Source organism: Hylaeus anthracinus, unplaced genomic scaffold, assembly GCF_026225885.1.
Source record: "Hylaeus anthracinus isolate JK02 unplaced genomic scaffold, UHH_iyHylAnth1.0_haploid 11982, whole genome shotgun sequence".
In the NCBI taxonomy this organism is placed as follows: Eukaryota; Metazoa; Arthropoda; class Insecta; order Hymenoptera; family Colletidae; genus Hylaeus; species Hylaeus anthracinus.
The window spans coordinates 1516468-1528933 of NW_026534330.1; the positions used below are offsets into that span (position 1 = coordinate 1516468).

The following is a 12466-nucleotide window of genomic DNA, read 5'->3' on the forward strand; positions in this document are numbered from 1 at the left end:
GGCTTCACTCCGGGTTCTGTTATATCCGGTTCCTATATTCCTATGTTCGTGACCCATTCACGCTTGCATTCCTGCATTGTCCAACACTCGATAATAAAATACTTTCCTGCGCATCTACTTTACGCCCATGCGGTGCTCGATTGAGAATCGTTTCTTCGCTAGCGGTGCTTACATCTCTGTCTAGTACTGTCAAGAGTGTCAAGTTCAGTGCCGGTCTCGTCGTACCAATTTCAAACATGGCGTCGTTTTTATCAGATTACGAATGATGACAGTATGAAATAACCAACAATATTGTATTACAGTGAAACAATCATATGTAGCTTTATCATACTTACACGAAGAAGACGGATTCCAAATGGATAGATCAATGATGTCTGAACAATCAGCTACCCAAATACAGACGGAAACTGTTTTAGAGACGGATGTCACTGATTCTGGATCTCAGGTATGCTCGATCACGACTACGTCATTATTTTGATACGACAGTAAATATTTGAGGCAAATTTGCTTTTTTTGTTTTCCGATATTTATGAAAGATTACGCGAAACTGTTTGTACAAGGTGTTGCATCAAAGCTTTTTGAAGTTTCGTGGTGAATTGAGTTATCAATTGTCGTGTAATTGAACGAAAATTTTGTGGTTTTGTGGAAGTAATACCGAGTTACTTGTGAAAATAAAAACAATTGTTGTGTATTGAAAGCATATAAATTACACGTCATGATTGCTTTCTTATCAGAGTGTATAATAAAAACAAGACCTTTGTTAAGTGGGTGTAGTATCAAGAATCAAAGAAATTTCTGTACAACTGTCGAAGATTGTAGGTCACCTTTGGCTGGTATCCGTGTTCTGGACTTAACACGAATTGTCGCTGGACCCTATTGTACCATGATTCTTGGTGATCTCGGTGCTGAGATCTTGAAAATTGAAAGACCAGGTAGTGGGGATGAAGCACGAAAGTGGGGACCACCATTTATTGAGGGAACACAAGAATCAACTTATTTTCTTAGTGTTAATAGAAACAAGAAGAGTATATGTATTGACTTGAAAAGAGGTAAAGATATAATTTATGAACTAGCAAAGAAGTCTGATGTTTTGATAGAGAATTATGTTCCTGGAAAGTTGAAACAGCTGGCTTTAGGATACGAAGACATTTCCAAGGTAGCACCGCATCTTATATATTGTTCTTTGACTGGATATGGATACGAAGGTCCTTATGCAAATAGACCAGGATACGATGTGATTGCTGCTTCTGTAGGAGGTTTGATGCATATAACGGGTCCAAAAGATGGTCCTCCGTGTAAAGTTGGAGTAGCAGTAACTGATTTAGCAACAGGTTTATATGCTCATGGAGCTATAGTAACAGCATTATATCAAAGAACAAGAACCAATAAGGGACAATGGATTCAATGTAATTTATTAGCAACCCAAGTTGCCAGCTTAATAAATATTGGTTCGAATTATATAAATGCTAAGAAAGAAGCAGTAAGATGGGGTTCTGAACATGAAAGTATCGTACCTTATGAAGCCTTTCCAACAAAAGATGGATATATGACTGTTGGAACAGGAAGTAATGCACAATTTGTAGAACTAATTAAAAGAATGGAGTTACCAGATTTGTTTGAAAATGATAAATTTAAAAATAATACTGCTAGAGTGGAAAACAGAGATGAATTGTTACAAATTCTTAGAAGAGAATTTAAAAAAAAAAGTAACAAAGAATGGGCAGTCGTATTCAATGGATCTTCATTTCCCTATGGTCCGATAAATACATTAGGACAGGTATAGATTAATAAATGTTTAGTTAATAAATTTTAGTCCAACTGAAACTCAGTGGCGTTCCTATATCTCACTGGCTTGGAATCTACACAAAGAAATTTTATAGGTATTCGATGATCCTCATGTGAAGCACACAAAAATGGTACAAGAAATGGAACATTCCACAGGGAAGAAAATAAAAGTTGTTGGCCCTCCTGTAACCTATAGTTATGCTTCAAACAAAGTTAGATTAGCACCTCCTATGTTGGGGCAACATACCGAAGAAATATTAAGAAATATTTTAAATTATTCTGACAATAAAGTACAAATGTTGAAGAAAACTAATGTTGTGCAATAGAAAATATTATTTCCAAGAAGTATATTACTTACAATATAAACCTTATCAATAAATTAAGAATTATATATATCATAGATATAAATATTAATGAAACATAATTTTGTTACAGAACAATTTTATTACATGTACTTATTATATTAAGAAATAATTTATATATCCAGTTAGAAAGTGAATAAATATTTTTTTAAACATATATATGTAGTTCATTACAATGTCACTCATTAACTTATGAATATAAAAGACAGTAGTTATGTTGCTATTTTTTATGTTTTCAGGATGTACCAACTGTTCGATTACGACTCAGAAAACCAAAACCTAATAAAAAGGTCCAGTGGACTCAGGGTACTGTGGATAATGAACATATGAATAAAAAGAAGTCTAAATGTAAACTTTCATTCAATATAACTTAGTATGATATACATATATAAATTCAACAGTTCATTTTCAATATAATCATTTTTTTGGTTTATTATTTACATACAGTCTATGTAATATTTTAGGTTGCTGCATTTATGAAAAACCACGGACTTTTGGTGAAAGTAGTTCCGAAGATAGCGACGACGAATGTGAACATTGTCATGGACACAAGGATATTCATAAAAAAATTATGCCGCACAATGCAGAGACTTCTAAAGAAGAAGGGATTCCTCCTAGTTCTGGTAATTTTGATGAATAAGAGCAGTATGTCAGGAGATACTATGTATATAATTTGAATAATGTATAAAAGTATACCTAAATTAATAAATGAAATAAAAGTCATTTTAGTCTTAGAAAATTAGTTTCATTTTTATTCCTCGTATTAACACGATCCATAATGTTATTATTATGGTAGAAATTCTGTTATTAAAAAGATCAGTAATTAAACACAAAACATTACATATAAACATATCAAACTTGATCTAAGACTAAAATGAGTTTTAATACTTGCATTCTTAAAATGTTTGTATATCTTTTTACAGAATCAATAGTAAAAGCATCTACATAAATACACTCGTGTCGCACTTTTTCCAAATGAAGGAGGCGTTATTTATATATTTCTTGTGTCGATGTTATTTAAGAGATGGAGAATAGGTATGCAATCCAATATTCACATTATTTTTTTCTGCATAGAATGTTTAATAAGAAGTATGATATTAAATTTTAATTTTCAGAGTGAATTACCAATGGATATATTACAATTTTTAATACAAACATAATATCGGGATTGAGATCTTTACATAAGTACTACCAGTCAGATTTGCGGTATTTATATTCTCGATAAAAAGAATATTGGTAGGACATATCATTATTATTAAAAAGAAAGATAAGAAAATATAGACTTCTATAACTTGTAAGGTCAACTGTTGTTACATTGTGTAATGTATGCATAGTATATTGATTTAGATGATTTATAACTATTAATAATAATTAGTGGTTATTAAACAATTCTAAATGTATATAAACATACATCTTTTTGGTATGATTAGTAGAAATACTCATAGTTCCTATGATAAAGAGCATGGATATTATATCTTAGCCATTTTGAATGTATAAAAGTTATCTAAGAAATTTTACATTATTGTAAGTATTAAAAAAGGTTGTTAAAGAATTCAAATACATTAAAACAAAATATTTCTAATGTAAATTTTAACAATTTCTGTATAATTTCGTATTATATTTTATTTATCTGCTGTCTTTACATTGTAATCCTAAATACTGCTTTGATAGGTATATTGTTAAATACTAGTAACAAGAAATTGTTTTTTTTTTTATTCATTTTACATTCTACTACAGTAATATTTGCTTACGTATATTTTCTTATCAATAAAGAACGTTATTTTGAATAACATTATATTACATTTATAGTGGATATTAGAACATTTATATAATTCTAATTTAAAGCATAGTTCCTTAATTTGAATTCGTCTAATTACAATAGAATAGTAATTTGTACAATTCTGATGATACACTATACCTATTAATAAGAGTTTCTCTTTTCTTTCCCTATAGAAATAACGTCTGAAATTATTGTGCCAAAACACGGAACACATTTTAGTTTTATATTCTGTGTAAATTTTAACATCGTACAAAGTCTAAGAATGATAATTACCGATTTAATTTACATTACAAATACATGTGTAAGTACCATCAAAACTTATTCTAGATTAGTTTACAAATATCAGTCAAAAGAGTTACACAAAGAGAAAATGTTGTCAATTATGCCATAAAAATATTTAAAAAATTCTCACTTTTATGCCTTATAAATGTTTAGAAATATACAACTTATCTTCGCAAGTTCTAATTCTTAAGTACATACGAACTATGATAGCGGGATGGAAAAGAATAAACTCACACAAAAAAAAGAATCAGCCTCGCGAAATTCAACTGTTTTTGTATGCGCCTATTAAATTATTAAACAAGATATAAGTATTTTAACTGTAATAAACAATGTTACATAAAAGAATAAATTTTTTCTGAATTACTGAAAGTTGAATCTTGTGCCCTATAATGAAAGATGTGTTCTAGTTATTAAAACATTGAATATGCAAACATGTATATGTCAACACCTGTGAATATATAATCGCACTCATTCTTTATATTAATTTAATCGAAAATAGAATTTGTAACTTTATATGATTTCATAGAAATCTATTATATTACAAATTTAAGTACAAGCAGTAGCGTAGTTAGTTTTTGTGTCATCCTGGACAACCTTTAACGTTAACATCTTCATCAAAACATACAGCATTTACTAGAGCAAAATTTAGGACATCACACTACCAAGAATTAGTTAGCAATGAGGCAGCAGTCACTAACTCTGAAGAGTTTCAAAATTCAATTTCATTCATCATCCAATGAAAAAAAAACTTGTTCTCTAATAGAGTAGATCAAAAGTACTGCTCCTAAAAAAAGTGCTACCCAAACCAGACCACCTCTTTCGTCACCTTTTAGTTACGCTACTGAGTACAAGTTGTAGGTATAGAAATTTAATATACCTTCAAAAACTTTAGATTGGAAATTTAATGGTCTTTAGTCAATCAACATTACAACCGGTTTTACGATACTTACACCTATTTCGTACTTCCATACCTCTAGGAAAGGAATCTTCATTTAAACCCAATGCACGTACCATAGCTCTACTACGCCAAACTTTAACGGTATAATCATCGCTAGTCGTAACTAGCATTTCAGGATCACGTGGATTGAAAGCAACAGAATTAACAACGTCAGAATGAGGTACCTTAGCTAAGCATACTCCGTAGTGTCTGTCCCACAGATAGCCATGTTTATCTTCAGCTCCGCTAATAAATCATGAAGATTAAGATGAAACTAGTTTAAAAAAAAAAAAAGAGTATAGTAGATTATAATGTTAATGTTAATTACCTTGCAACATATTCGTCGCAAACATCAAGAAATATGAAGAAACATTCATTATTTGGCGTGTAAGCTTTGTGAGCTCTTAACATAGTGCCAACTTGCTTTAACGTTACCAAATCAATTACGTGTATGTCGATTTCTTGAGCTATCGGCGGAGGTTGTAGTGGATTTGTAATAACGTAACCTCGAGGCCATGGCCTTGTGTTTACGTATAGGTACCTGGAAACATGTATGACACGATATTACAGAAATGAAGAAACGTGAATATTTTATTTACATTTGCAATATAGGTAATTGACCTATGATCAGGAGAAAGTCCCATTCCTATAATGTGTCCATGTAAATCTATTACATGGTCTACTTTATCAAATTTATCAGCTACAGATTCGTAGTCCAAATAATTAGCATAGGGATTTTGCCTTTCTCGTTCCCTTTCTCTTTGTGCTAATCTTTCGCGTAATGACGGTCCTGGATCCAGCCTTGTTGGAAACTTCAAATTTTTTATTCTCTTGAAACCCACTTGATGAGGTGTATAAGTTTTAGATCCAGTTGTGAAAATAAGGTACTTTTCACAGTTGTTTACTAGTTCATCAGTATCGCCTTCTTCCGCATTTGACGATTCTGCAAATGAAATATTACAATGAAATTTATGCAACAACTTAACTTACAGGAAGCTTCCTTTACCTTCTGACTCATTTTCTTCATCCCACTGAGAATTTTCACTTTCTCTGTCATTTTCCTGAACATTTTTTTCCATTTCTACTTGCCTGTATTCTTGATTGTATTGAATGGGATTCGCATATTCAAAACCATCGCCAAGTTTTTTCCAATTCATGAATATACCTTCTAATGTACTGCATCTATATATAATTTGATTAATGCAAGCAAGTTATGTAAACGTTTGTTGTATGTATTGTTATTGCATTACATAAAAGTAGCTTACTGTAATCTAGACGATGCATGTCGAAGAACAACTGGTTCTTCATCTTGAGCAGTGTCATTACAAGATGAAATGTCTTTATGGCTTGGTGGATTGCCTTTTCCTTCCTTAACATTAGATGAAGAAGGCTGACTCTCCTGCTCTTCAGATTCATTCTGTTCAGGTGTTAGACAATTAGCCACCATAATTGCTCGAATAGACGAAGCATTTCCATTATAAAACCTGAAATATAAACATTTATGGTTAAAAAATGATTTTTTTACTACAGAAAACTCATCTATAATGTGTGATACCTAAAAAGTTGTGTCATAATGGGTATATGTTCACTAGATGACTCTTGATTTGCTTTATTGAGCCAAAGGAGGCTAGTGGTAACTAAATGTGCCAACCAACACAGATTACCGCTTAAAAGATAATGCTCACTATACCATGTACCAAATATGTCATAAGGTTTATTTACTACTCTACATTGGAGATCGAAGCCAGCTGGAACAAATGAAATCAAGTACCTATTTGTAATATATCTTTTATCATTCATTTTAATATATTGAGCAATTTATTTTTTCTCTTACGTGCCAATCTAAATACTGCTATTTCGCCTGAAGTGCTATGTGGAGTCCCAAAATGTACACCAGAAACAAGTAACAAAGTATCAGAAGAATTAAACTGTGAAAATTGTGTATATTCCCAACTAAATGTTTTCATATCGTGAAGATATTTTATTTTAACAGGGTACTGGCTTTCCCAAACCTAGAACGAATTATACAACTAGTTTTATGTTTTTAAAATTAGAGACTATAGAGTAGTAAATAAAAGTGACTCACAAAAATATATCCATCTTTTGAACATGTGGCAAACATTTTCCCATTGTGCGAAAAACTAACGTGTAATACTTGATGAGAATGTCCTTTAAGTACCTCTGTTTCTAAAAGCGGTATATGATATGTTAAACGTTTGAATTCTCCTAACCAAGAAGTTTTCCCTACGAAATACAATGATATCTAAATTATATTGTCAAATGTAAAATATAAGGAATTTACAGATGAATTTTAGTATCAATAATGATTGTTAATTATATATTAGATCAGTGTTTATTAAATGTCGTTTTACAGATATTCAAAAGTATTGGATTAGTAAATAACAGTTTGTAAAATACAGAGCTAGTGTTATAAAATTGGAAACTGAACCAAGTGGAAGACCATGTAAACACATAAGGAATAACATTCGATAAAGGTTTTAAGCTCTAGACTTTCAGATTTTAAACTGTAGCTAGTGAACCATTGAAAAGTGTAACGAAATCATTTAGATTGATGTATGTTTTTAATATTTTACAGACGAAACGACATTTTATATGCGCCAACCAAATACATTATCTTTGTTCCTTGTTACTTTTGCAATAAAGTTAACCTGGCATGATGCCGACATCCGGATCTATTTTATACGTCTGATAGAACAAATCTTTCCAAAGAAATTCGTCGCAAGATACTCTGTGCCATGACCTGCATGCTTCTCCAGCAATTGTCAATTCCCTTGGTGTCAGATATTGAAAGATATTGAGGAGAATCGAATCCGGCATGTAACACCACCTTTCGTTTTCATCGTACGTTTCCGATAGACAATCGCTTTTATCTTCCGACATAACAGTGTCTTCCTCGCTATCTTCCTGATTTTCTGACACATAATCGACGACGTCCATATCGAAGTGTAGTTTTTTTATTTACCAGAACAGCTGATACCTATCAGTAAACCCACTGCTAATACGAGTACACTTGCTGACACGGATTCGTGCCGCGTGAAGGGAAAATTACCAAGTCTTGTTTTTTTTTATCATCACGATATATTTCTATACTTATAGAAATATATATGAATCGATAGTTTACTGTTAGAAAGAATTATTGAATCATTAATGACAGTAATTGCTCTTCGATAATAAATAAAATTTAAGGAAGTAATGGGAAATTAGGAGCATTCTATGTATACATATTGGGGACATGATTGCGCCAATCGTGTTCAATGCCAGTTTTTATTTTTAACTTTTTATCATGTTTTCGATATAAAATGCTCCAATACTTCGCCTAATGAGACGAATTCTAATAATCTATTAATATTTATATATATTCTATTGTATTTATTACAAATAAAACCATGAGCTCACAAATCCAGTTACAAAAGTATATTTTCAAATGTAACACATTCAGGTACAATATGATTTGTAGTAATTATTTCATCAGTATTCGATATCGTCCCTTATCATGAAATTTATTTTTCTCTGACGTTTATTATAAAAGTAACTGTACCAATCGTAGTTTGGACAAAAATGGACTATAGGGAATTTTATTGTGGAAGGTATGCAAAATACTATTTGTTAATTAATATAAAAAAAGAATTTATCACTTATAATGATTTCACAAACATACATTCTTTCTGTACAACACACACAGTACTCGCATAATTTATACACAATCGCATTCGTAATCGAATACAGAGGAAGTACATATACTGTCACTACCATGTTAAGAATTACTTGCTTGAGACATTAGTTGATTTTCCACCTGCATGTAAAACTGTTCTCCAAACCATTCTCTATGCATCTCTAAGTAACTATAACATTAAAAATTGAGGATTATGAAAAATTTAAAAAAAAAAAAAACCTATATCAACAGAGTTTACCTGAGAAACATATCCAAATATTTTAAAAGAATTTTTAATTTTTTATTTGGTATGTCTGCTGACTGGAGTAAATCTGGAAGTCTAACTAAAAATTGAAAAAATATATCATTCGGTTACATTCATTGATTTATATAAATCTTTTGTTTAGAAATGTTTACATACCAAATAATCGAGTTAAGTGAATGGCACCATAGTAGGTGGAGGGACTTAGAAGATCTTCAGATTTTGAAGATTCAGGCATTAATCTCCATTTATTCGATTGCTGAAGCAAGGCGCTGACTTGAGCAGATGTAACAACCGGTATTCTTAATGTTATACCACGTGGGCTAGAACAACGAGAACTTGTACTTGCAATACTACAAAAAAAAAAAAAAGAAGAGTATTGATAATTCAATCTTTTCATTACAGCTCACGGTGAAATGGTCAGTTTATGTTTACCTCGACATATTTCCTGTATCTTGTTTCACTTCATCATATGATCTCAATTGTCTATTTTCATCAATAGAACTCACTCTGCATGACCTTAACCTTCGTTTTGAATTTGTTAGTGTCTTCGATGCACCATCTACTTCTGGATCGTGTTCTTGAAATGGTGGTAAATGAGCGTATTCGGTGTCCTCGTATTCTTCTTTGACTAATACTTCCGAATTCCTTAAATATTTAATAATTTTTAGAATAAAAAATAAACAATATTTCATTGTAGGAACCTAGAACTTTTGTAAAGTTGATGATGAAAGTGAGAGTACTATACTTACTCGACCGGTTCTTCTTTTACAAGCGCTGAATGTTCGGTATACAAGAAAGAAGACTTTATACTACAGTATTGTTCTCGTTCTTGCCTATATAGAAGAAGATCGTGTAACGTAAAATCGAAGTATATGCGTAATCCATCTGCAACTTCTCTGCATATGTTTATTTCATTAACTGTTTTTTCTATAGTATTATTTGTTTTGTTCCTTTGAGGTTTTTCTGGAATATTAGTCAGTTGTGATGTCGTAAAGTGTTGTACCCATGACTCTAAAATACTCGCAACGGTAGGTTGCGAGGGTAGAACAGCTAGCTGAAACACATGTGTTTCTTATTCCAACGACGCATTTAAATATAAAAAATATAAGTAAAACTTGTGCAGAATAATAGTATACAGAATATTAGAATAGTATTTAACAGAAAGGATACCTTATTTTTCTTGGTTATTAGGTCGTGATCTTGGTCCAGGATTCGTTTCAGCATGGTACCTATATCAAGATCAATTCCTGGTTTAACACTGGCACCGGATTGACTACCGCCACCACTATCTTCATCATCGCTCGTTTCACCAACATAGTCCGAACTACTTTCAGTATCCTCTTCGGTAATAACTTCCTTTATCAATAAGAAAAACTACATCTATTTAAATTTTGTACAATTCAGCAGTTCATGAATTTGTAAGTACTCTTAATTACATATGGCTCTTGTACATATGAAAATAATAAGACCTCTGTGTCATAATCTGCATGCTGTCCTGAACTGCCATCTTCTGATGACCCAGTTGTCGCGGATGTCGCTCGACTGCCACCGCTTCTCGCTCTTCGTCGTGGCTCTTGGTTTTCATGTTCATGTAATCGTTCAGACAGTTTGTGGCTTCTTTTCTTACGTTCTCGACGGTACAGATAAGCACCCCTATTTACAAATGAATTATAAATTTCATTCTCTTCAATTAGTTTTATAAACTTCTTTTCATGTAATTGAAAGAAACTTGCAATGGAATACATACAACTGTAACTGTGCTTTTTGTGCTAAATCTCTTTGGAGTTGACGATTTTCTTCCGTGTCTTTCAATACATATTCCTCTGTTACGCAACGATCCCATGAAGAATTCCATCCCTGTTATTGTATGAATTAATAATACACATAACATAAAATAAGTGGTAATTTATTAGTTACCTGGAAATGTATTAAATATTCAACAGCTTTTCTTCCTCTTTGATCCTTGTTAACTATGACATCAAGTACCTAGTAAATAGATTCAAACTAAAAGTTTACACAAGTCATTCAACATCAACGCACAGTTTGTAAATTATGCGCTGTCTTTATAATCTACTACAAGCAAGAATTAAGTATTTACTTAATGCTAATAAGAATTATATTTATTCTAGTTTACTCTTGTCTTCTTGTGACATACCTTTGAATCGTAAAGTACTTTCGCTTTTGTAGGATCAGGTTCATAACAAAGAACTTTTTCACCATCACAGAATTTGAATTTCGGTCCTCGAGTGGAAACCATTCCTTCCTATTGGATATTAGAACCAAATTACGAGATTCCTTCACAAATAATCGTGTATCGATACACCGATAGGATAATCTTGTTTAAATTAACATCATAACCTCACACATCATATTCGAAACGAAAACGTTCGAGGAATACATATCTTTGACATCGTTTCTCTAATCTTTTCGTTTAAATTATGAAACGGTTCAAATCACCGAATACATTCGACTTTCGATCGGTGTAACAATATATTTGTTGTCAACGATATACGGACGCAAATTTAAGTCTCCCTGAGTATGTATATAGTTATTGTTATAAAAATCATACTCTAACCTCTAACGTAAACAGTCAACGTGTATATTATACATGTTCGAAACAAGCGAGCAACCCGAAAGAAAGGAACAGTTCGAACGTACTTGAACGCAAATGCTATTATTATTAGTATTATTATTTATTGAATTGACCATGAGCTCTTTGCGAGTTCATAGGCCTGTACATAGGATGCTAATACATAATATAGGTGAAAGTTAGTTTGTATCACTTCTGCCAACCAAAAATAGTTTCCAGTTGTCGGTAATTTCTATATTTAGCGATTCAAGTGACTTTAGTAATATTTTACAAGGTCGATATTTCAGTTTGCGTATTGCCAACACCCAATAAACTACCAGTATATCCTGTACCACAGACCGGGTATGAAATATACCTAGTATCCAATAGAAGAATATATTCCACGATCATGAGAGCCCTACTACACCTACTGTAGTCCTAGTTTTAACAACCCCAAATCATATAATAGAAACTAACACTAGCTGAAAGGTCCTTTCAGTACTTTGTCTAAGCATATTATCTCCTACACTTTCTTATACCTCATGAATACCATAATGTTTTCTAAGAAATCTACTTTATCGGCAGCCAATATTTCGCCTTCCACCTAAGGTTCGCTTCATCAGATGGCGCTGACAACCCTATACTATACTTCAACGACTCTTATTATACTATCTCCATTTCACTTTTTCTTATAGTTAGCTTTCTCTCTCTTTCTTGCGTTTTAAATTTTTATTTCAAAATACAGCACAACTTTCTTGTCAGCGATTAAGAGTCAAATAAAGTTATCGAGGAGTTTTCGAATCGACTCCCCAG

The 12466-nt window shown here is 32.0% G+C and overlaps 3 protein-coding genes across 14 annotated transcripts; 1 reads left to right on the top strand and 2 right to left on the bottom strand.

Annotated features, from left to right (window-relative positions):
• On the top strand, positions 1-4572 carry LOC128886144 (succinate--hydroxymethylglutarate CoA-transferase-like). Of its 7 annotated transcripts, XR_008459750.1 has the most exons (5): positions 1-445; positions 2387-2520; positions 2595-2770; positions 3071-3383; positions 4101-4572. XR_008459750.1 is itself a non-coding variant. In XM_054140762.1 (4 exons), exons 1-4 carry the CDS (start codon positions 356-358, stop codon positions 3094-3096), a joined length of 426 nt encoding a protein of 141 aa, XP_053996737.1. In that variant the 5' UTR covers positions 1-355; the 3' UTR covers positions 3097-4572. The 7 variants fall into 7 exon arrangements, 6 of the variants coding, with proteins under 6 accessions (XP_053996737.1, XP_053996738.1, XP_053996736.1 ...); XM_054140762.1 differs by having other exon boundaries at positions 3071-4572; XM_054140763.1 differs by having other exon boundaries at positions 2387-2495; positions 2612-2770; positions 3071-4572.
• A 419-nt stretch (positions 4573-4991) lies between these two features.
• Positions 4992-8148, bottom strand: LOC128886139 (F-box/WD repeat-containing protein 5). Of its 2 annotated transcripts, none has more exons than XM_054140746.1 (9): positions 7816-8148; positions 7233-7333; positions 6981-7158; positions 6702-6894; positions 6412-6630; positions 6153-6328; positions 5768-6089; positions 5475-5687; positions 4992-5392 (listed from the first exon to the last, which is right to left on the bottom strand). In XM_054140746.1, exons 1-9 carry the CDS (start codon positions 8102-8104, stop codon positions 5125-5127), a joined length of 1959 nt encoding a protein of 652 aa, XP_053996721.1. In that variant the 5' UTR covers positions 8105-8148; the 3' UTR covers positions 4992-5124. The 2 variants fall into 2 exon arrangements, with proteins under 2 accessions (XP_053996721.1, XP_053996720.1); XM_054140745.1 differs by having other exon boundaries at positions 7233-7390; positions 7816-8147.
• A 621-nt stretch (positions 8149-8769) lies between these two features.
• Positions 8770-11996, bottom strand: LOC128886142 (male-specific lethal 3 homolog). 5 transcript variants are annotated; one of them, XM_054140755.1, is made up of 11 exons: positions 11992-11996; positions 11240-11347; positions 11002-11070; positions 10832-10941; positions 10554-10737; positions 10255-10440; positions 9834-10138; positions 9517-9729; positions 9241-9434; positions 9079-9163; positions 8770-9009 (listed from the first exon to the last, which is right to left on the bottom strand). In XM_054140755.1, the coding sequence occupies exons 2-11, from the start codon at positions 11339-11341 to the stop codon at positions 8922-8924; spliced, it is 1536 nt and encodes a 511-aa protein (XP_053996730.1). In that variant the 5' UTR covers positions 11342-11347; positions 11992-11996; the 3' UTR covers positions 8770-8921. The 5 variants fall into 5 exon arrangements, with proteins under 5 accessions (XP_053996730.1, XP_053996727.1, XP_053996729.1 ...); XM_054140752.1 differs by lacking the exon at positions 11992-11996 and adding an exon at positions 11660-11829 and having other exon boundaries at positions 10255-10458; positions 10521-10737; XM_054140754.1 differs by lacking the exon at positions 11992-11996 and having other exon boundaries at positions 11240-11653.
• Between the last annotated feature and the right edge of the window lie 470 nt (positions 11997-12466).